The sequence below is a fragment of the Neopsephotus bourkii genome, unplaced genomic scaffold (genome assembly GCF_033783945.1).
Source record: "Neopsephotus bourkii isolate Nb327-2 ecotype Australia unplaced genomic scaffold, CSIRO-AGI_Nbou_v1 NB_53, whole genome shotgun sequence".
NCBI classification, from domain to species: Eukaryota; Metazoa; Chordata; class Aves; order Psittaciformes; family Psittacidae; genus Neopsephotus; species Neopsephotus bourkii.
The window spans coordinates 4,653,045-4,676,938 of NW_026900570.1; the positions used below are offsets into that span (position 1 = coordinate 4,653,045).

The 23,894-nt window shown below is 36.7% G+C and overlaps 1 protein-coding gene across 2 annotated transcripts in view; it reads right to left on the reverse strand.

Annotated features, from left to right (window-relative positions):
• PTPRN2 (protein tyrosine phosphatase receptor type N2) overlaps positions 1-23,894 on the reverse strand; it is a 652,626-nt gene that overhangs the window by 408,389 nt on the left and 220,343 nt on the right. For both annotated transcript variants that reach the window (XM_061349404.1, XM_061349393.1), the window contains exons 4-6: positions 22,231-22,348; positions 17,154-17,316; positions 3,698-4,172 (exon numbers count right to left, since the gene is read on the reverse strand). In XM_061349404.1, coding sequence (XP_061205388.1) covers positions 3,698-4,172; positions 17,154-17,316; positions 22,231-22,348 — 756 coding nt within the window. The remainder of the gene's footprint in view (positions 1-3,697; positions 4,173-17,153; positions 17,317-22,230; positions 22,349-23,894) is intronic.

The following is a 23,894-nucleotide window of genomic DNA, read 5'->3' on the forward strand; positions in this document are numbered from 1 at the left end:
CATTTAGCAAAGGCCACCTGGTTGGTCAACACTAGGGGATCTGCCAAAAGGGCTGGCCCAGCCCAACCAGAACCTCTATGTACTGTGGAGGCGGATAAGGTTCCTATTGTGCACATAAAGAATTGCTTCATCAGGGACTGTAGTGACAGGACACAGGGAAATGGGGTTAAACCTAAACAGGAGAAGTTCAGGTTAGATGTAAGGAAGAAGTTCTTTACTGTAGGGTGGTGAGGCGCTGGAACAGGTTGCCCAAAGGAGTGGCGAATGTTCCAGCCCTGGCAGTATTCAAGGCCAGGTTGGACAGAGCCTCGGGAAACATAGTCTAGGGTCAGGCATCCCCATCCACGGCAGGAAGGTTGGAACTAGATGATCTTAAGGACCTTTCCAACCCTAACCATCTATGAGGAACATCATGCTTTCAGTACACTAGGAGGAACTGTTAGCAAAACGTTTGTAACAGCCTTGTGAAATGGAGGCCTACATAAAGAGTCTTGCTAACTTCCTGAGGTTACTGAATAATGTTAATACGTGTCCACATTAAATAGGGATGTTTCCACTTCTTGTTATGGCATTTGTCCATGTTTCTGTACCATTTGCATATTATTGGATAAGGCTGATATCAGTACAAATATCAGTGCAATATTTACAAAACCACCTTTGGGTAATTTAAGGAAATCACAATGAATTTATTAAAATCAGAAAATATTGTTGGAGAAAGACCAAACAGCAGTTGGATACTGTAATGGCACATGACTTCAGCAGCACATGTACTTGCACTTTATACTTCCCCACTGAACCCTTCTAAATAGAATCGGCAATGCTCAGCCATGTTTCAAAGGGCTTGTACTGCAAATCAGACTTCTCCCTTAGCTCCAGCTTCCAAACTGAAGAAGGCAAGTTGCTTTTCACAGTTGGCTTGGAACCAGGACGACAGTAAAGGCAAGTATATCTTAGATGACGTATTTTTCAATACCAACTTCACCAGTAGAATTCCCTAGTAGCAGCATAGATAGGGAAAACAGCTTTTTATTGTATAGGATATAAATGGAGTTCCATACTCCATTGACACAACTGCCAGCGCCAGCTTGCCTGACAGCCATATTGTATGGCAGCAGTAGCTTTGTTAGCAGTTCCACAGGGTGGTATGTCTTCTTATACCATATCACCCTATTGACCATGTATTAGCTGTACTCCACAGCTGAGCACCATACAGACTGATGACCACAGCTTTACAAGATAGTGCATGCAGAAAAATATCTTTACACTATAAACATGGAAGTTTGGTATTTTGGGGGAAAAAAAAGAAAACAACAAACAACCTGATTTACTATTGACCATATATTAGCTGTACTCCATAGCTGAGCCCCATACAGATCGATGACCACAGCTTGGCAAGACAGTGGATGTAGAAAAATATCTTTGCACTATAAACATAGAAGTTTGTTATTTTTTGGAAAAAAGAAATCAACAAACAGCCTGAATTACTAATTTTGTGACCTTTCCAAAGTAACGGAGAAATGTATTCTGCAATATTTAATATACCAACAATGAGTAGACTGGAACAAATCACTTAAAACTGAGCCAAATTCTAAATACAGCTGGCGCAGAAGACAGATTAACGCTTCCAGTGTTGCAAAGTGACTACAAAGGCAGTACCCACACACATCATGCTACTCTTAGAGGTAATGGTTTCTAAATCTGATAGAAAAATAGCTTCACATTTCCTTCTCTTCTGTTTCTCCCTTAGGGTGCCTTGTTAGCTAATTTACCTGCCACTGGTTTGCAGCAATTCTCAGTGCTAATCTCCTTAGTACCTTCTGGATTGTTCTCCCAGTCATGTTCCTGTGTCTGCAGAGAGCTGTGCTTGTGTGACTGCACCCCATGCTTTCCATATTTTCAACATTTCTGTGGTTTAGAGAGTGCATGAGAGAAACAATCCACAAGCATATAAAAATCCTGAAGCACCAGAGAGACTGAAGAGAGATTAAAAGCAGAAAGGGGTGGCACACTCAGCCTGGCAAATCCAGACCATCATTTCAATGGATAGAATTTGGAACAACAAATATGCTGGGATCTGTCCTCACTACTTCCTTATGAGACTACTAAGTAGCTCAAAACCAGACAGGAAAACATATTATTTGCTACTCAAAGAATTCATAATTTTATGTCTATGCAACATTTAAAAGCTAATGCAATGGAAGAAGTTCCTACAGGGCACATTATGTATGTTGAAGTCAAAGTGGCACAACCAATGAATTGTGAAACATGTTATTCCCTCTAAGTGTTAAGCATTTTTTTCACCGGTTAGCTCCTACCAGGAAAGGTGAAGTGGAACAGCTGGAGGATAATGAAACCAGCATGTGCCTAGTTTGTTTTGAGTCTAGCAACAAAACTGTCTAACCTGTACAAGAGACTCACAGTGCCACCTGGATCTGATTTTACATTATAGCTTGTACCTTGAAACCTATTATCTCTGGGCACCATACCAAGAATGCTTTCACTTCTGTGCATCTTTTAGACTGCAAGCATTATCTTTCCTCTGCTGAAACTTTGACATTTCTGTGTGTTCTGGGATATTTTTTTAACAGAAAAAAATACCCAAAATACAACAAAACAACCCAAACAAAAAAACCCACAAACAAACAAAAAAACCCCAACAAAACAGCAAAACAAACAAAAACATTAAATTTTATGGATGGTATTAAGTAGAGAAGGGACTCAAAGAAACCCTTTTACATATCACCAAAATCCATTGAGATAGAGGTGACTACACTGTAACAGATGTAACTGCTTGGCAACGGCTGAGGATGCATTCTTTCATTTTCAGGCATTCTGAACTACTGGAATAATGTCAATAGTTAGATTAGTTTAAAGAAACAAAGTGGAAAAGAGTTATTTTCTAAACTCAGTGTGATCCCCATCCATAATGTGAAGACCCATCTTGTCTTACAAAGCAGCACTCAGACTGTATAACAGCATCCCATGAGATGTAACACTTAAGTATTTGTCAGACTATCACATATAAAAGACATCAGGATGTGGTCACTGTTAAACAGCATTAGAAAAAAAACAACACAAAAAAAAGAAAGATAAAAATCCAGCAGATGCACTGTCTGCTATAGAACATTCAGCCAAAACTAGATGCAACCCCACCTTCTTTTATTATTCTGTATCCACCTATCCGCATAACTCACAAACTCCTCCCACCTGTGTTCTGCACCAGAATTTATCTCAATGTTAATTTCTATGTCTAATTTTGAATTTTACACATGGTCCTTGGATTTCTAGTTAAATACAGAGAAACTGAAAAAAAAAAAACCCAGGCATTTCTACATTACCTATATATAGTGTGGGATGCCTGCATAAAAACAGATTTGATAGCAAATATATACCCATAATCATGTGTTGTTGGTAGAATGTTTGAAAATATAACAAGTTACATAAATGTTATGTCTTACTGAGTACCATATATTTCTGTATGCATATGGAAGGTAGGTTGAAGAATGTGGGTAGATGTTTGCAGGGAAAGAGTAGTTAGACTGGTGAACATTATTACTGTATTATGCTAGATACAAATATCCCAATAGTAGGAGATCTATTAGAATGTCTTATTTTACTTTTTTTTTTCCCCTCAAAAATTCTTAGTAAATATAAGGGAAACTTCAGATAAGTTAAAAAAATAAAATATCAACTTTACCATCCACTACACTCAAAGGGTCCTTTGGGTTGTCCATGGAAGCAGATTTATGATTCAGCTTCTCAGGGGTTGGCCCCAGCACTCCAGATGCAGGTCTTGGTTGGATCAGTTTCTTCATTTTAAGATCCTCTGCTTTTCCTTTGGCAAAAGTTCCATCAAAAGGATTGACTTGTGAAGAGTAGAATTTATCAGCATAAATCTGAGAGCCTTTAGTCCTGCTGTGAGAGCTTTTATCATTGCTTTGTGCTGACAGGTTCTGAGTGATGTATGTGTGCAGCGCAGCCATCAGAGTTTTTTGGTCAAGCTCCATTTCTGACTCTGGCGAGAACTTGTCTGGATGATGTGAGCTGGAGGCCCTCCCATGGAGATTGTCAGCGTGCTGTTGATGGGTTGTTGATGCATGGGACAAAGGAGTTGCTCTTTCTTTGGGTTTTTGCATCATGTAGTACCTGATAGGATCATTATAGATGTAGCTCTAGAGAGAGGATAAGGTGAAAAAAAGGACTGGGTCATTATGGCTTTGTAATGATTATTGTTATGCAGGAATAAGGGACATAACCGTTAGCGTTTTACCAACCAGGAAAACAATAACTAGAATCCATAATGTGTATCTAGATCACAAACTGCAAAATTTGCTTCAAAGTGACATCATTTTGTGCAAATTTTGTAAAACTGCTTATTAAATTATTAAAAACCAAGAGAAAGAGATTAGAAAGGGAATTATACAATTCAAACTTGATGTTAACTATATCTGCACTATTTCTATTCATTTAGTAATGCCACTTTCCCTTTGATTTTACCAGACTATTTTTTTCAGGGTACTTATCAAACCCTAAGAATTCAAATTCACAATGTAATTTTTATTTATTTTATTTATCAACAATAATTTTGCTCTCCATATGAACACATTTATGTATTCTGATAAGAAGCAGTTGATTTTATAACGGGTATCTCTAACTCTTGCTTTCCAAGAGGGTTATTCTCCCCCGATAAATGACTGAAGAGGTCCATTCCATGATTTGTAAATTTATGGCTTATGCAACTTTATGTAAATAAAACCAAAACAAAATAAAGAAAAAAACCCAACCAAACAAAAAAAACCTCAGTTGTGATCCACCAACACAAAACTCTTGACTTGTGCAGGTGGTCTTTAACATAGAAACATGTTTTGTTAATGCCAAGAAATTGGGCTAGAGTAAGACAGTGTCACAGAATACAGAGCTAAAGATCAAGCATCTTTGCGTATGAAATATTTTAATATCCCCTGGGAACTGTATCAAACAACAGCAATGTAGCTCCGGTTCAGTGCTCCAGCTGCAGGGTATGCACTGCTCTGATCAACACCTAGAGGGAAGCCACTTGTCAAAATATAAGTTGAAAGCTGTTTACATACTTAATAGCAAATCCTAGATGTAAAAAAACTACTAGTCTTATGTATTTCTGTCTGAATTTCAATGGCTCTTTCTATGGGGTAATTAAGTCTCTAATGATACAGCCTAGAAGAAACAGCAGAGCATGGCATGAAGCAGTCCCAGATACACCAAGCAGTTTACAGAGAATTCACATAAACTGCCATCTGCCTTTCTTACCCTCATACTCTCTAACCTGCCACCTTTTGGAGGACATTCTGGGCACAAGAATGGTCGACAAGGAACTTTTTGTAAGAGCAAGTAGTGATAGGTCAAGGGGGAATAGCTTTAAACTGGAAGAGGGTAGGTACAGATTAGCTATTAGGAAAAAATCCTTTACTCTGAGGGTGGTGCAATGCTAGAACAGGTTGCCCAGAGAAACTGTGGCTGCCCCATCCCTGTAAGCGTTCGACAGGTTGGATGGGGCTTTGAGCAAGCTGGTCTAGTGGGAGGTGTCCCTGCTCATGGCAGGGGGGTTTGGAACTAGGTGATCTTTACCTATCTTTATTTCAAGAAGCTCAACATGACCTGCGAGTGTGTGCTTGCAGCTCAGAAAGCCAGCCATACACTGGGTTGGGTCAAAAGGAGCATGTCCAACAGACTGAGGAAGGTGATTCTCCCCCTCTGCTCCCCTCTCATGAGACTCTACCTATAGTAGTGCGTTCAGATCTAGGGCTGTCAGCACAAGAGGGACGTGGACCTGCTTGGGGAATTCCAAAGGAGGGCCACAAAGATGATCCAAGAGCTGGAGCACCTTTCCTATGAAGACATGCTGAGAGAGTTGGGGTTGTTCAGCCCGGAGAAGAGAAGGCTCAGGGGATACATTATACCAGTCTGCCAGCACCTGAAGGTGGCCTACAAGAAGCTGGAAAGGGTCTTCTTTACAAAGGTATGTAGTGATAGAAGGGCTAATGGCTTTAAACTGACAGAGTTTAAATTTACATGAAGTATTAGGAAGAAATGCTTTACTATGAGGGTAGTGAGACACTGGAAGAGGTTGCCCAAAGAAACTGTGGATGCCCCATTCCTGGAAGTGATCAAGGCCAGACTGGATGGGGCTTTGAGTGAGCTGGTCTAGTAGAACGTGTCCAGGAGCTCTGGAACTAGGTGATCTTTCAGGTCCCTTCCAACCCAAACCATCCTATAATTCTATGACTAAGAAAGGAAGAACAGGGTGCTGGGAAAGGAAGAAACATGACAGAGAAGATGACATTCCCCATTCAGCCTTGGAAAGACATTAAGTCAGCTCAGTCCATCTTGTGTAACTGTACTCTAATTTGGATCTCTGTCCTATATGTCCTCTTTTGCCTCTAAGGCTTTACTAACAAATCAAGTCTTAGGGTGAGCAAAACTGCTCAAGACTGACACAACTCCTGAAAGATTAGGGTCAGGAGGTGCGTCTGGCTTTTGATTAGCTATTTAACAAGTCCAAATATCCTTTAACATTAACAAATCTGTGATTTCCTGCTCTTGCAGACAACAAGCATATCAAGAAATAAAACAAGAAAAATCTCCAAAAGATTGTGCTCAAATTGGATATGAGTAAGCACCAGTCCTGGGCTCAGAGCTGCACCTCTATCAGGGAGGGGCAGCCTCTCAGCAGCTTGACAGGTCACACTTTCGGTAAGTAAAGGATGAAATATTAGAAGTTCTAATTAAAGTACAGCACTGACAGCTCAGCGGTCTTCACTGTGCACTCCCATACCAGTCCATCTCATGTAGCTTAGTCCAACTTAATTAACAGGGCGTCACAGCTGTATGGCAATCCTCAACTTGGAGGCAAAAAAACCCTTTCCTTACTGGCTATATCTCAAACAAAACAGCACCAAAAGTATATGTGCCAACTGAAATATATAAGGTGAAATCCAAGTAAAATTGTAGCACAGATAAATGCAGCCCTAGACTATGGGTTTGTCTAAGTGGCATGGGAAAAAAATCTTTTTTCAGAAGAAGATAGGAGAAAAATGTATGTAGTTTAGAATCAATGACAATTTACATCTAAGTTATTAGTAACAATTGCAGAGCACTGTGATAATCTTATTTGAAGTGTTTTTGCAATCTAACCTCCTGAATATGGAAATTTCTAGTTTGATGTACTTCAAAGTTAAAAGGCATAATCCATGGTCAGTGAAAAGAAGACTGTGAAATCCCATGTTGGTTCACTTAGACAGGCTGCTAACATTATAGAGAAGCAGAGAGAAACAGGGAGCAAGAAAATTTTAAAAAGGAAATCAGTTTCAGCATTGATTAAAGTGTGTTTATATAAAATTCTGACAGTAATAGCCAAAAAAAAAGAAAAAAGACAAACAATAAATGAAATGTGCAGAACTAAGAAAGTATAATCCAGTTACCACACAGATGGTTTATACTGAATAAGGTTAGAAGAGATGTCCCTATTACCATCAGGAACAAATTATTTTAATAGGTCAGATACTGTTCAATTATCTCATGTCACTTACAGAACATCTTTAAGAAGTACTCTGAATTGCTAAAAAAACTCAGTTAAAAGAAAAAAATATCTTATTCTCCATCTGCACAGGATTTTCCTCTCCATCACCACCTTTCAAATAACCTATCTCAATAATTCACACATTATCAAAAAAAACCATTCACTAACCTTTATGAAGATAGAATTGTTAGGGCAACATCTTGTATGTTTTAGGTATGTAAGTGACTGACATTTTCTGCATTAAAGTTCACAGAAGGGCATATTAAATTACATCATGCAGAAGAACTGTGCAATAGTCTATGGACCACACATTTTCTTAAAAAAAAAGAAAATAAAACCAAAACAAACAAACAAAAAAAAAAAAAAACCCAAGGATTAGATACATACAACCCAAGGTACAGATAAATGCTGTTCAATATATTCACTAAGGAGTAGATTGATTTGAATACTTAGCCCAAGTGCAGAAAGAATGAAATTAGGTTATGAAAAAATACCTCCTTTCTTGAGGATACATTATTTCAATCTTGAAGGCATACAGAGATAACAAAAAATACCTTAGGAATGCATAAAGAAGGAATCTTCCTCAATTTAATTTGCCTTTTTTTCTGTTTGATGCATTTTCAGGTATTAATTTGTCTGCTATCACCTGTGCTTGGTTAGACCACGGTTACACCACAGTACTTAATTTACTATGCATATTTGAGATAGTGGCAACATGCTACAACCACAACAAACATTGGAACCAGGCCCTCCCTCACCAGTGGTGGGATGAAAAAAGTTTCCAAATGTTACCAAAAATGAAATGATCTCATACTTTAACTCACTGTGTGGAGTGAAAGAAGTCTAGCTTCTACCAGAAGCATTCTGGATACTTTGCGACCCACACATGCTTGCCTCATGCAAACTCACTACATAGAAAATACACATACTCACATGTGAACCCTTAACTAAACAAGAGCACAGGTGACACTGCCTGACTGCTAGATCAAAGTGTGGGCTGTAAATTGGTCACCTCAATTTACCTTTACTTTGAGAGAAATCCAGCCAACATTGAAATTCAAGGGCCTAAGGGGTGTCACAGAGTAAATTACAGTGCAAAAATCCCTGGGATGGAGCTGAGGAGCAGTACATCTGTGTCCTTAGAGCATCACAGCTGAAGTAGCCATTCCCATGCTAACAAAGCTTCTTTCAGCTGCTGTTCCCATACAGCACTGCACTGCCAGGAAGATATCTTAGCAGGCTTCCAGCTATGTTCAAGGTAGCTGAAATGGGGGGGGAACGTGGCTTTACAGGCCTCTGTGTAACATAATGTTTCACGTTCTGCATCAAATTCAGGGTTAGGTTCATCTGAAAACAATAGGTAAAGCCAATGAAAGAATTAAATTTTCTTAGCAACAGTGAGCAAAAGCCTTTTCTATCAGCTGATAATGACATTTTCACTTACTACAGAAAATGGTAGTATACCATGCAAGAAATCACTACATAAAAAAACCCAAGAACTTGTAAGACTAATTCAGAATCCAGAAAATGGTAAAAAGACCAAACCACTGCCTCCTGCAGTGACGGGATAGCATAATACTATGGTCTTTCCACAGATTTATGGGCTTAAGGCAACAGGCACTGTTACAGTCATCTCATCTGACCTACCATTTCACTAATAATTTTCTGTAACTATCTCCTATTTTCTTTCTGAGAATTACAACAGCTTTGAAACCATTTAAGAACTACATCAGAGAAGTAAAGATGGCAAAGATTGTTAATTAACACCCTGTAGTTTGCAGTGTCAAAAGCTTGATCAAGCAAAAGAGGTCCTCAAAGTCTCCTTTGATCAAAACTAGTGATCAATTTGCTTCTTAATTCTGGTTGTGAAACTGCAGCAAAACAGGACTGTCTGGAGTCTGACTGTATACCATCCAATAATCTACTGCTATAATTTCAGCTGACAGAGATTTGATTGTGAGCAGCATATTCTGTCACTCTTAAACAAAATAACTCTCCAAAACAAAAGAAAAAAGAGAGAGGATAAATACATCGGCTTCTTTCATGTATTTAAGAAATTCACTTTTAAGTCTCAATGTTCCCAGTTATTCTTGATCTCTTTTAAGGATGATCTTAGCTGCATGCCTGCCCTTCAACCTTCTCCAACAGATTCTTTACATGAATAACTTTTATTAGTAGTTGCCGTTTGTCGTACTGCCAAGGAACTTACTGGCTTTAGTCTTCATAACTAACAGCTTGTTATTACCTTTGTTTCTGACAAATCTCTATGCTATGAGTTTAAACAAAGTTTCTTTTGGTGTAAAAGGAGTACTGGGTCATCTTTCCTCAGCATTCATCATAAACAAAAAATACTAGTTTCACACATAAGGTTACATGATAACCTAACCTGTCCCCACATGTAAAGGATGAAATATATATATAAAAAAATTACAGGTAGATGAACATCAATAACCTGACCAGTGCCAACAGGCTCCCATGGGTCCCGTAGTGCCTATTGGCAGTACCTGCTTCAGCTGGCTGTTGGCTGAATATGAGGATATGGACTTGAGGCAGCTTTATCTCTGTCAAGCTACTGTGTTCAGAAGCTCCTTAACATTACCAACAGGAACCAAAAAGTGACAATCAACCTCCAGCAGAAGGTAGAAATTGTGCAGCCTGGTGATTTGTGCCAGTAGATATACCAGGGTATTTCAGCTTCCCTTGTCTGAGAACAGTTTGCTCATATGTCAATAAGTCTGTTACTTAAGGTTTCAGTGAATGATGTTTAAACACATTTTCTGTAGGCATATGCTGGTATATTGAGCTAACTCATTATCTAAAGATGATTTACACAGAAACATGAAGATCTTCATCTGCCAAAAGTCGAGCACATTAGCACCAATTCAATATATTTAGAACTCTAACATATGAATTTAGAGAGTATTTTTACCCAAAGAAATGCAAGTGAAGAGAGATCTGCAGGATACAAGTCTACAACACTGCTTTACAACCCCACTGAAAACAACCAACCATTTGCTGGACAAGTGATTGAGGTAAGGCGAGGATTTTTCCCCTCATAAAAAAAATATTTATTGTTGCACTGTCCTGAAATGTTTACACCAGCACACTCACACAGAGATTAGATAAGTTTCAGTTTTTGTGAACTCTATCACTTGATGAGTTTGATCTATAAGTACGGAATACTTTAAAGTTTGTACCAGCTCCATCATCTTTTTTTTTTTACTGAGCCCAGTGTACTGAATACATTGAGCAAATATTTGGAAGACAAACAGCAAGCTTGAAGAAAAAATAACAGAAACAAAACCTCCCAACTCATGGTATTTGGCAAAAATGAGTCAATTTTGAAAGGGTTGTGAGGGATCCAAAAGAGAAGTAAATCTTATTGTCCAGTCAGTATTTGAGATTTTGAAACTATCTATCTACGTTTCATCTGGGAATTACTAGAAATTAATTAACTCCAGACTTGACACACATCATTTATAATGTCATCTCTACAGTGCTTTTATCTTCAGATCATTGTAAAAATAATTACTCTTTACAAGATTGCTGTGTGATAAGGGAAATTATGATTTCTGTGTTAGACATTGAAATTCTGTCAGTACAACATAGATAAACCAATAGGTTGTAGCTAAACGCCAGTGTTAGATCTAAGGCTTGAAGAGCACAATACTGGCACTAATCTTCACCTGACCTATTATTAACTCAAAAATATAAGCACAGGTCATATTTGATCACCAGACTGTATATTTATGCCACAAGTGACTGTAATTTTACTAGGCTTTGTAGCCATGATTCGGTTAGATCTTCGAATGCATGGTACCAGTCCTCTCAATAAAAATTACTATCTACACCAGATTCATGCAGGAGGCCAACAGGACAGAATTTACAATGTCTTATTTATATATTTAAATTAGAATAGATGCATAACAACTAGGAAATTCCTTATTTTTCTCCACTTATCTTAAATTGAGTTTAGGCCGACTTGCACCAATACATACATCCATATTTGGTCAGATGAATTCTATTCTAGTGCTTATGAGATTTTGTTTGTTTGTTGGATTTTACGGTTGTTTTGGTTTGGTTTTATATCTTAACAGATGTTTAATGTTTCTTTCTTACTGAAAAGACCCATGCATGGGAGATTTATCCAAAAGATTAAGTATTTTTCCAGGATTTCAGGCTTAACTTTGAGTCTATATTCTACCAAAAAATTATTCCACACCCTCAGAAAAGCTATCTAATCTGTCTGTGACATAGCGGTATTAGTTCTTTTCTACTATGTAAAACAGCAGGTAAATAAACATATCAATGCTTGTGAGATGTTCAGATATTACTCTAATGATTGTTGCATAGATATGCCTATAGACAGGCAATTCTGTAGCCTCAGGAAGACACTCCTTGATTAATTAGTTCTGATATTTTAATGAATGTGTTTATGCACAGGGTGTATTACATTTTTCTTACACACAATCCCACAGATATGAAATATTAAATTTCATATTTATACACAGAGCTTAAATGTATACATTGCAGACAAGTTTTTACTTTTCAGCAGTCAGCTATCAAATTAATTTATGATGATCTTCATTCCATACATTCATTTTAATCAGTGTTAGATAAATAAGGGTCCTGCTTTTATGAATTAAAGCTTCAGATTAATATAAGCAATGACTATGTAATTTCTTACTTGTTAATCACAGTAACTATTATTTGCAGATAAGAGGACATCTTTGAGCACTTGTGCACTCAGATTTTCTAAAATAAATAATAAACCTTTCTAATAATTATCATACATCCTAGTTCTTTCAAGAATTACAACACACCAAACAACTAATTTTTAACCCAGCAAAAACATGAGTACTCTTCCGTGAATCTAAAAGGAGACAACAGGTGGAAGGTTCCCTCTTGTAAAAAGGACTAAAATAAAAGTTTTACCAAATGCCTTGTCTAACCTTTGTACGCTTCTATATTCCAGCAAACTGACTGCCGCAACAGTTTTTACTTTCTCCCCTTTCAGCAGCACTGTACTGTTGATCTAACAACCAGCCATACGTCTCTGTCACTAACCAGTCACTTTATCTGTTTCTTTTTTCCCTTAATGGTTCTCCAAAGACCTTTGTTATCAATTTCTTTCATATAAATATTCTTTTTTTTTTTCCTAAACTCTTTGCTATAAAATTTATAAGAATACCTAAGATTTGGGGATTTCTGCAATCACAACCTTTATACATAAAGTCTACCTTGAAAATGAATGTAAGTAATTAAAACCCAAAGAAACTAAAAATTGATTAAACTCCCTGAGAACTCTCAGATAATTTTCTCTCTTTCTCTTTACTACATACTAGGGCCTGAACGGCACACCAGCCTGGGGAAGACCTTAGTAGCAGGCAGGACCCAGTTCTGAAGACCTCAGAAGCCAAATCAAGGGGAAGGAATAACAGCAGTCACACAAATTTTCTAGGTCTAAAACCTAAACCATAAAACAGAGACCCCTGCAGCAAGAAATGCAGCAGTAACACAAGCATTGCAGGCAACTTCCTTGTTCCCATAGCCTCTTCAGAAGGTTTTCCAGAGGAGCCAATGAAGCATCCAGCCCCAGAATGAGAGAAGAAGTGCGTGTCCAGCCATGTGGTGTGGTAGATGTGATTCCTGTGTGCTATAGCCATGATTTCTGAAATGAGCCCCGAAAGGAACACTGAAATGCAGGGCTGTTACCAAAACAGTACACTTTTGCCAGCTTGATGCATTTAAAAATTCACAAATCAGGCTACCAGAAGGCAAGAGAATAATATATAAAAGTGATAGCTAATTCAGGAAAACAAAACCAAGCAATTTCACCTATTTTTTTATTTTCTTCTGCTTTGAGTACATTTGGATCACATTTCAAAACTTTCTCTGTGGTGACTAAAAAGATATTTTCTTGCACCTATTCAACTGCAGCCATTTGGGTTTTTTTAGAAAACTGTAAGATCATTCCTCACCATCTGGGCTGAGGGCTGGACAGCGTGAACATTTGTTTCCACGCTGACCACTTTTGCTGCCTCTTTTTTGCTCTGTTGTAACAGCCACTGTGGACATAGCTATTTTTTCCTTTTTCCACCTACTTTATTTGAAGATTTCCTCGAGGTTTCCCACATGCCCCTGCTACGCTAATGCTCACACAGAGCTCACCAGCAGGGCTGCTATCAGCAACAAAGCAAGCTGCTTACTGGCTTTAGTAATCTCAGCTATGTACTGTCCCTTCAAACCCAGAAAAACTCTGCCTCTGGCTTTAGTAATCTCAGCTATGTACTGTCCCTTCAAACCCAGAAAAACTCTGCCTCCCAGTTTCTGTAGGAATGTCAACAGCATAGTGTTTTTTACAGGGGTTTGGTTTTGTTGGGTTTGATTTTGGGGGTTTTTTGTTTTTTTTTTTTAATTGTTGGGGTATTTTTACCTATAGATTGTTCTAACTGGAGGGGAGAAGAGCTGGGGAATTCACGTGAGATTTGAAGCCTCTGCATTTCTTGCCTCACTAGATAAAATAAACCAAGCTATCTCATGCGTATGTGCCTGGATATATGTTATTTTCCATACTAAGTTCAGGTTTGGCAAAAAGGAATCACAAAGACTGATAATGCAGCATTTTGTGAATGGTAAAACCCTCCTTCGTTGGGGGTGGGGGAGGGATGAGACAAACCCCAAAACCCACTAGCTAATGCTTAAGTAACAAATGCCACCAAGTGCCCATTTTCTGAACAACTCTTTCAGCTGAACTGAAGTGAAACGGTTCTTAACTGTAATCCTCAGGAAACAGACCCACCAAATCTTCTGATTCACTGCTATTTATCCACTGGCAGTGTCATTATCAACTGGCTAAATTACAGTCTGAAGTAGATACTGCATAAATACTGAGAAAAAATTCTGAGTTAGTGATGAACTTCAAGTGCTTGAAAATTCACTCAACTCCTATCATGGTAGACATGAGAGGAATTTTGGTCCATCACATAAGTTCATTAGTGTTATTTCTCTCATTATTCTATCAGTCCTTAAGTGGACAGTTGTTAGAAGAAAGGAAACGGGAAAAGAGTTACCTAGTTTAGGTTTTACCATGTCTTATTTTACAATTTCATCCATAACTGTGTGTGCTGTCTGCTTAGTAATCTTGAAGCTCTGTAGTTTTATTCTGATAACACATGCGGAAGATAGTAGGAAAACTAAAAATCAAAGTTTGCATAACAGTTTAATTAAAAATATTTATGTTAAGATACTAAATAATGCTTCCAGATATAACAAGTATTTTTAAGGCCTCTTAGTCTTTCTTCCTTTTTTTTTTTTTTAATTCTTGGGCAGACTCCTTTGATGACAATTTTGGAATAGATCAGAATCCACTCAGGAAGTCTGCCTAAAAGCACAAAATTTCTGCAAGTTTCAGCTATACTTCACAGGAGGTAAGGTATCAAAGCAACCAGACTAGTGTTATATCTCCTACCTCATGACAGCAAGAGTGAAGTGACAGAGGTAAATATATACTTGAAAGAAAATTACTTTTAAGAAGGGCAAAGGCCCCAAAGCTGCACTTACAAGTTTAAGTAGTGTAGAGGAGTTCTGTCTTACCCTTATTTTTAATCAGCAAAGTGCAAGAAAGTTTAAAACATAAGACCTTGCTATAATTATTTAATATAGGTTCATAATTTATCCATATATAAAATGCAAAAATAAAATACCAAAATTTTGTTGAAGCATGCAATCAAAATACATGATAGCCATTTCCAATTTCAGGTGGTATGACCGTATCAAATGCAGCTCTTGTGTTTCTTTCCTTCCTACTTCTCAAATCCTGAAATTTTACAGCTTTTTTTCTGCTTCTGCATTAGAAAAGTCCTGGTTTCTCTTTCATTTAAATGTTTTATTACATTTATGAATCAAGGTATAAATATGGTGTCCTCTCTTTCTAAAGAGTATCAGTTGCATTTGATTTGCAGAGGATAGGGAAACATCTGCAGGGTCATTTAAAATTTATGACTAATTACTAAAGAGAATTTTCTTTTAAATTTTAAATTATAGGTAGCACATCTGACTCAAAGGCTGCTGTTTCAAAATGCTCCTTAGTAAACAGAAGTGTACAGTCTGCTCTTATATGTGCTTCCTTCCCAGATTTTCTCCTCTTTATCCCACTCCCCCAGGCTTCAGAGTACCCATCTCCATGGCAACACTCGATAAGGTTGGTGGGTGGTGTTATCACAGCAGGCTTCCCCACAGAAGGTCTCAGCCATATGGATTATTTATGAACTTGTATGACAGCACCAGACCCACTGAAATACTTCTTGAGCAAGTGTTCTTGTCTCTGAAAGCCAGTGATTCAAAGCAGAGCACCCTTACTGGAGTCAGCACCCATCAGTAGAGAAGAACTGTGAAGGTGGTCACTCATCCATCCCCAAAGCCTCCTTGCCACTGCCTGCAAGTTTCTCTTACCCCAGATAAACACCTAATGACAAATACCATAAATCATGAGTACTATATATGCCAGTTAGGGCAACTGGAAACTTGTGGCTTCTGACAAGATTAACATTTCAGTTATACAATGACTAAATAGCTGATACAACTGATAGTGCTGTTGGGAGTTGCTGTTGCAGATACACTGCAGTATATGTGTCTCTGAATTACTTCCAGGAAAAAAGAAAACAAACAGCAGTCTGGCTTTGACACTGTATTTTCTTTGCCTGATTTTTTTCCTGAAATTCCTTTTTTTTTTTTTTCAGCTAAGTTTGTTGCATTTACACTGTATTAATACAAATAGCACATATCAATTTCTTTAAAGGACTGCTATAATAACAGCCTATTTCTTTAAAATACTAGAGTGATCTGGATAAACACATTTTTTGAGCAAAAACTATACAGCTATAAGGGCCTGTCATATGCAACCCCTTCATCTAATGATTTTTATAAATTTGTCAAGCTCTATCTTAGAGCAAGACAGATTTTTCTCTAGGAGAGTAAAAAAGTGATTCAGTTCTCACATAGACATTTGTGGGGGTTTTTAACATAGCAAACACTGAAAATTTAATGGTTGTGATTTATCTTCCTAGCTATCCATATATTTAAAATGTATACATATGAATTTCAATTGGTCACAATACGCTTCCTTTATAATCAATAAGAAATAGGAAATGCTGAGGCAAAATTCATCAGATTCATTATCAAAATCTTCTCAAGTATTATATTACTTGTACTCTAAGCACCAAAAACACCAGCAAAAATTCACATGGTATTTCAGCCAGCTTTTTGAAGAGGAACAGTTCAGATACCATAAGAAGGGCTTCAGATCAGCCAGTGAAGATGTAAGCACCTCTATTCCACTTTTCCTCTTTCATCACATACAATCAATCTCTAATTAAGGTAAAATGCTCAAGATTAGAAGAGCTCTATCATTTACAACACTGAAGCTGACAACTCATTTGGAGAAAACTTGGTTAGACCAGGTATGATAATCAATTGGAGGAGGCAGCAAGAAAAAATATTTGGTCTTGATACAGAAAGGAAAATTAAAAAATAAGGAGAATTCAGAGAAACAGGAAGTCAGAATCACAGAACGTAGCAACCACATTAACAATACTACCTTGACAGAAGCTTTGTCATTTGTCTTCCTTGGATACAAATTTGTAGCTGCAGACTGGGAGAGAATACCAAGATATTTAAGATATTGCTGAAGAGAATTGGCCAAGTTCACATCCTTTTCCAGATTGTAATTTCTTTCATTATCTGCATTCTGTCCCAAAATCCTACACAGCAAAAGCAAGAAAAAGAAAGTTACCAGCCTGTACAATGTACAAAGTGCCCAATCAAAAAGGCACTGCAAAACACTGAAGTTAGTTCCATACATAAGAAAAAAGTGCCTCAAATCTTAACAACCACAGAAGTACAGAATATTCAGTGTTTCAACAAAAGCAGTCAAAAATCTTACACTATTAACAATTTATTGCAGGAATCAAAGTTAATGATCTAACAGTAAATCAAATAAAATGCCTACATCAAGGCAAAGCCATATTCAGAAAAAAATGCTTGTAAAAAGAAAATATGCATGATCAAATTGCACCCGCAAAGAAAAATTAGATGATTCTAACATTTTTAAAAATTGCTGGACAATGATGAGATTCAACATCAATGTAGCCCTGCACCAATTTACAGAATACTGTGAGCCCACTGGATGTGCAGAAATAACTAAGACAGTCAGCTCCAGCAAAAAGCTTAAAAAAAGGAATAATGAGGCAGAACAAGTGTGTCTTCTGATCTTCTCACATGTCTGGGATTCACAGAATAGCAGGGTTTCCTGAGTGGTTTAAACATATCTTGGTGACGTTTGCAAAGAAAAGCTAAAAATGTGATTAAACAACAGCAGCGTAGAGTTATTTATATAGGATTCATTGCATTGTGTGCAATGAATCTGAATTATTACTGGCTCTCCTCATCTATCTCAACAACATGTCAATGATGATGATAATTTAAATGTCAACACTAGTAACTATTTCATTCCTTGTGCACTAAAGCAGAGAGAGGGTTCCCAATCTGCTTCTTTGCCTGCGAACAACATATCATTTTGACTGGAATCACCTTTTTAGTGTCACCATTTCCTATCGATAGGCCCATACACCTCTTCAGTGATGAACAGTTTCTGGTGGAAGAGATTTCAGGCTCAGGGAGACAAGACAGCATTTGACTTTCAGCATCTCCATGCCGCTGTAAATAAAATTTTATTCTACCAGCCCATGCCATGGTGCTTCTTTAGGGCCACAGCTTTAGAGAGTACCATTGTGTCATTTTCCAAACCTTAGATTTAATTACATTAATTTATGCACAAAGAAACAGACTTCCTTCCATGTTCACAGTTGTATGAAATGCTTATCCAGACTAATTTAATACCAATAAATGTAATTAATAATCTAATTTATTGTAGTGGGATTGCCCTGACCCACTTGTAAACCTTCATGAGGTTTACATAGGCCCAGCCCGTCAGGTTCCTCTGGATGGCATCCCGTCCATCCAGTGCGTTGACTGCAGCACACAGCTTGATGTATCCCACTGTCCATATTGCTGACAAAGATGTTAAACAGCTCGGGTCCCAATCCTGATCCCTGTGGAATGTCAAGCTGTTTATTTCAGAGCTCTAAATTCTGCCTCATGATGGAGGGTTGACATGCAGGTAACATTATCCAACTCCTTTTCAATTTAAAGCCAGACTAAAACTGTTCTGCAGTTTTAGAAAGAGCTGGGCAGTATGCTTTCTGCTTCAATAGAGATGAACTAATCCAAAGAGGCTCTCATCATAGAAGGCATCCTAGGTTCAAACACTCATCTTTAATTCATCAATTAATTCCACCACCTATCTTCACGTTTCTTCACTAACTTTGAAAAGAAAGGAAAAATGGAAATACCAGACCACATTCTGCCCCAAAGATTTCCAATGGGAACTAAATGCACAGATAAAAGACAGTATTTAAGTTAGCTTTTCAAGCCAATATTTACAGTATATAATCACTCATACTGGTGGTAGAAGCAAAATCAGGGGTCTAAGATTTGTCATGTCTCTTATGACGACACTAATTGCACTCAAATTGTGTTTAAATTTCACATTAGATGAAATATTTTACACTACAAAATTATAAACTATTAAAATGTAAAAGTCTAACAAAGCATTACATTTCTTTTGCTGACAACCTTAATAAAATCCTATGAATACATCTGAAAGATTTGAAAAAGATTTTGCAGTTCATCAATATATCACTGTTGTTCACCATTTTAACACAGAAAGTAAAATATGCTAAATGAACTATTATTGCAAGTGAATTAAAATATTGCTTTTAAATTTCACAAAGTGATATTGGAAAACGGATGAAAGACAAATACATAAAAGCTAAGTAGGAAAAATGACTGTCAGCTGAATTCTTGTTGTGCACTTATTTAGAAGTATTTTCAGTTTTAACTTATTCTGAAAAAGGACTTTGCATATACAATGAACTTTAGAGTATAAAGACAATAGCATATATAATTATTTATCAACAGAAATAAATCTGTATTTCCTACAAGAAACAGTTGCTTAGAAGCTTTTTTGTCGAAATGTCTAAATCACTGCATCTCAGATATTTCTAGAATGGTCTCAATTAATAGATACCACAATTTTAGGGGAAAAAAAATAATATCCCTTTTAAACGCTCTAAGAATCTTATTACTGACTTAATTATGGGTTTATTACAGAAATAATGTTATAACCCATTTCATACATTGAAGTTTTCTATAAACGTTTGTGGGTTTGCCTAATTGCCCCAGTGAACACAACTGATATTTCTTCCCTGTGTACAGAAAGGAATTTTTTCCTTTATCTTGGATACTCTTTCAAGACTGGGGTCTTTTTTGAAATTTAATAAGGGTGCAGAAACTACCATGTACACTCCAGTGAGCCACCAAGGAAAGAACTTTCATCTTTAAATCAAGCTCCAGTTTCAGCATTTAAGATGAAATCCATGTCTTCTGTTTCATCAGATTTCATATGCACTAATTTAGCTTAAGTCAATTTACCTTTCAAGTGTCTGAGTCTATTTTCTTGCTCTCACTAGCTCTGTAGGGATTAATGACTCATTAGTGTGACTTCATATTGTCTTATTACACATGTGACCCTTAATAAAATACCTTCCTGCCACAATGTTTTTTGATAATTAGATACCTACACTAAGTTGCTTTTTTTAATTATTTGATTATTTTCTGATAAGATTTTTAGCAAGCTCATTGAGCACACTAAGAATAGCTTGATCAGAATCTACAGGATGCCAGAGAAAAACTTCCTACTGTTCTCTGACCTACAGAATATATTACAAATGGACAACCAGAAAAATCAATTAATGCTTTAAACTGTTGGCACATAAGATAATGTTTTCAGAAGCACAGCTTGGTAAATTCAGAAAATCTATCCACAAGAGAAACTGCTATAAGTGGAACATATTTGAAAGTCTGATGTCCCTAAAGTGTCAATATACAAAATGGTTTGGGGATTATTTTTCTAAATGTATAGTTCTAGATAAAAATGCAAAGCAGCTCAAACCTGATCACAACAGGAACCCCTAAAATTGATCATCTGTTCTCAGTCTAAGACCTAAATTATTTCTTATATCGTCTTATGCATTATATTTTTATGTAACTATGAATCTGGAACAGTGCAGAATACAGCCTTGATCTCATGGAAACCTGGCCTATTTTGTCTTACTCTCATGAATAAAAATTTAGATACACTCATTAGAAAACAAATTTAAAAAATCAACCCCAAAAGATATTCAAAATAATTTCTGATACTATGTACAGAGAGCAATCCATACAGATGCATTTAGTATATCTAAGCAGTGAAAACATGTTTATGGATTCTACCGCATGTTATCACCTTTATGATAATCTATAGACCAGTATCTTCTTTAGAAGTTACGTTTCTACTTTATTACACTCCTGAAACATACTGCGCTGTGATTTTAAGGGATGATTTTGAACCAGCAAATATGTGAAATACAGGGTCAAATTATGTGAATTAAATCAAAACAAACCAAGGCAAGCATCTGAAGCCACTGGGCACTATTAATTACACATGTTTTTTACCTCCATGACAATCTAGAAGAGAAATGGTTCTGCAGTATATATGCAAACCATATACTGTGGTATAATATGAAGATCTAAAGTCAAATATTCAGTATCTTGCCCATCAAGGCTACAAAATCAATCTTTGTCCCACTATGAAGAAAGTTTTCTAACAAAAAGCATTTTCTTTCACTTTCACTAATTTTGAGATTTCATTTCTTAAAATAAAGTAGGAGAAAGCAGAATTTACCAGTTTTAACATTCCTAAAATTTTATGCGTTTTAAAATGTCCTTCTGGGGTTTGTGTGGTTGGGTTGTACTTAAAAGTCTGTAGGATAGAATAAACCATGTAAAACAGTATAATAATGCGTGTACGTATGCCGTCTTCTACACATGAAGATGACATAATTGCAGGTCCTACCTCCTTATCACTCTACAGAATTACAGACGGTATGTCTCTTGCCACCAATAACCACTACGTCACCCCACCATATCTTTCAAGCCTACGAGGAAAATGACTTTTGTAATACCAAGAATATACAGAAATGTCCCTACATTTTTTTTCTGTCATGGGAACTTGCATGAATTTCTCCTTTCAGGACAAATTTTGCAACTAAAGCTGAGAACATATGGACTTCAAATCAATTACACCTATGTTTTGGAAGAATATGAGTTTGAATGTGTAATTAGTTCCTCAGAATGTCATTCAACATTTTTTGTTGTCTTGTTCCAGAATAAAATCTCTTGTGGATAAGCTATCATAGAAGTCTGCCTTTTTTAGCCAGTCATATGAAGAGGTGGCTGACCTGACAACTAGACACTGCATAAACTCAATAAAAGACCTGATGTTTTGAATTATGGCACCTAAATTAACACTGGAAGGCACATTTTCTTAATGAGGGATTTCAATCATTCTGTTTTCCTACTGGTGTTTTCAGTGCTGTTGTATGACTGGTTTCCCTTTATGATATAGATAGTGGGTTTGGTGATGTGTTTAATTCGGCTTCAGTGCCAATCTATTTCTCGTCATCTTCAAACCCTTCCAAAAGTCACTCAGGCAAAAAATACTATAGAAGACTTACCTTCCTGTGTCAGAGCCTTCAGATGCAAATATATCAGGGTGTCTGTTGTGGATTTTGTGAATGGTTGAGAGTTCCTGACCAATAACATGCTGAGTATAATCATCTTGCCAGGTAAAACCTGATAAATAATAAAACAAACAAACAAAAATAAGCCAACCCACTATTTAATAACTTGAAATGTTGGCAAAAAATGTGTGGTATATGAACAATATATTAAAAATGAAAAAAAAAAAAAAAAAGAAGATTTGTGCAATTGGAACCCAAGAGTGAACTACAGATTCTTCTTCTCTGTACAAAATCTTGATAATCAAACTTTCCTTACAAGGGAATGAAGACCGTAGATTATGTTAAGAGATTTTGAAACTTTACTTTTAGCAGAATTTTAGGTAGTTGCAAACAAGCTTTAATAGATTTAAAAAAAAAAAAAAAAAAGGTTACTTTGGACAGCTGTGGAAGAGTCATCTCACTATCTGGTATCGGTTGAAATGTTACTTCACTACTTCCCCATTCATGGCACACTGTCCCTTCCCTGTTTTTCTCCATGAAACCATACTTTCAGAAAGTGAAAGAGCTAGTACTGCAGTGGAAATAAGTATTTTCAGGTTTAGTGTAATACATGTGGAGGTCAATTTGCATTATCTTTATACTTTAATGTTGTGACAAAGAACTTTACAACAAGGCGGAAGTGCAACTATGAAGGCAAATTCCAGTGATTACTCATTAATTACATGCACTGCCAATCTCACGGTAATTATACTTGAAATAATGATATAACTCCAAACATAGTTGTTACCCGATTTGTAGATTTTAGATGTTACACTAATGATTTGTCTCACAGAACTTGCCCATGCAATAATTATCTGTAATTATCTAATAACTAAATATCATGTAATTGAGGAGAATTTCTGGTTTTATGCTATGCACAATAAAACATCACAAAACTCTCAAATGAATATTGACAAAAGTTTCAGACATGGTTAACCTGCTAATATTTTCTTGTAAGAAACCATCTAAAGAAAAACTCTCTCTAGTACCACATGGAAGGTAAACATATTTACTGTAATTGTGATGAGGCACACAGTTAAAGAAGTCCAGTCTAGGAAGTATTCAAACTGTTCTGTTGTCTGGGATTGAGACAAGTTTTAGGAAATAAAGCCCCCATTTGGGCAAGATTTAGGTGGACTTCATCCCAAATGTCCTTTTTATTTTTCACCCATTAATAAAAAATAATAATAATAAACAATATAGGACTCATGTCAGCATGCAAGAAGGCTTTAACAAAAAAGCTCTCTGATACCTCCCCAACACTCTGCTTTTGCTCCTTCTTTCTTCTTTTTTTCTATAAAAGGTTACTTAAGTTTATTGAGGAAACACTTTACCTGAAGTCAGGTTAGATGCTAATGGCTACAGTAAATGACTTCAGGCTCTTGGGAGGGGGAAGAATCTCTATCTCTGTCTAATCTAGTTTTAGTTCTGATTCATCCTTTTCAAATGCAAATCTCACCTTTTCAAATGTGCAGTGTAAGTAGATGGATTCAAATAATTTCACAAATCTCAATCTAAGGCTGCTCAGAGCATGTTCTTATGTGAATACACAAAAACAAGTCACCATGCAGCTACTATTATTTTGGTGTAGTGTTATTACAGTGATTTTTACATGAAAG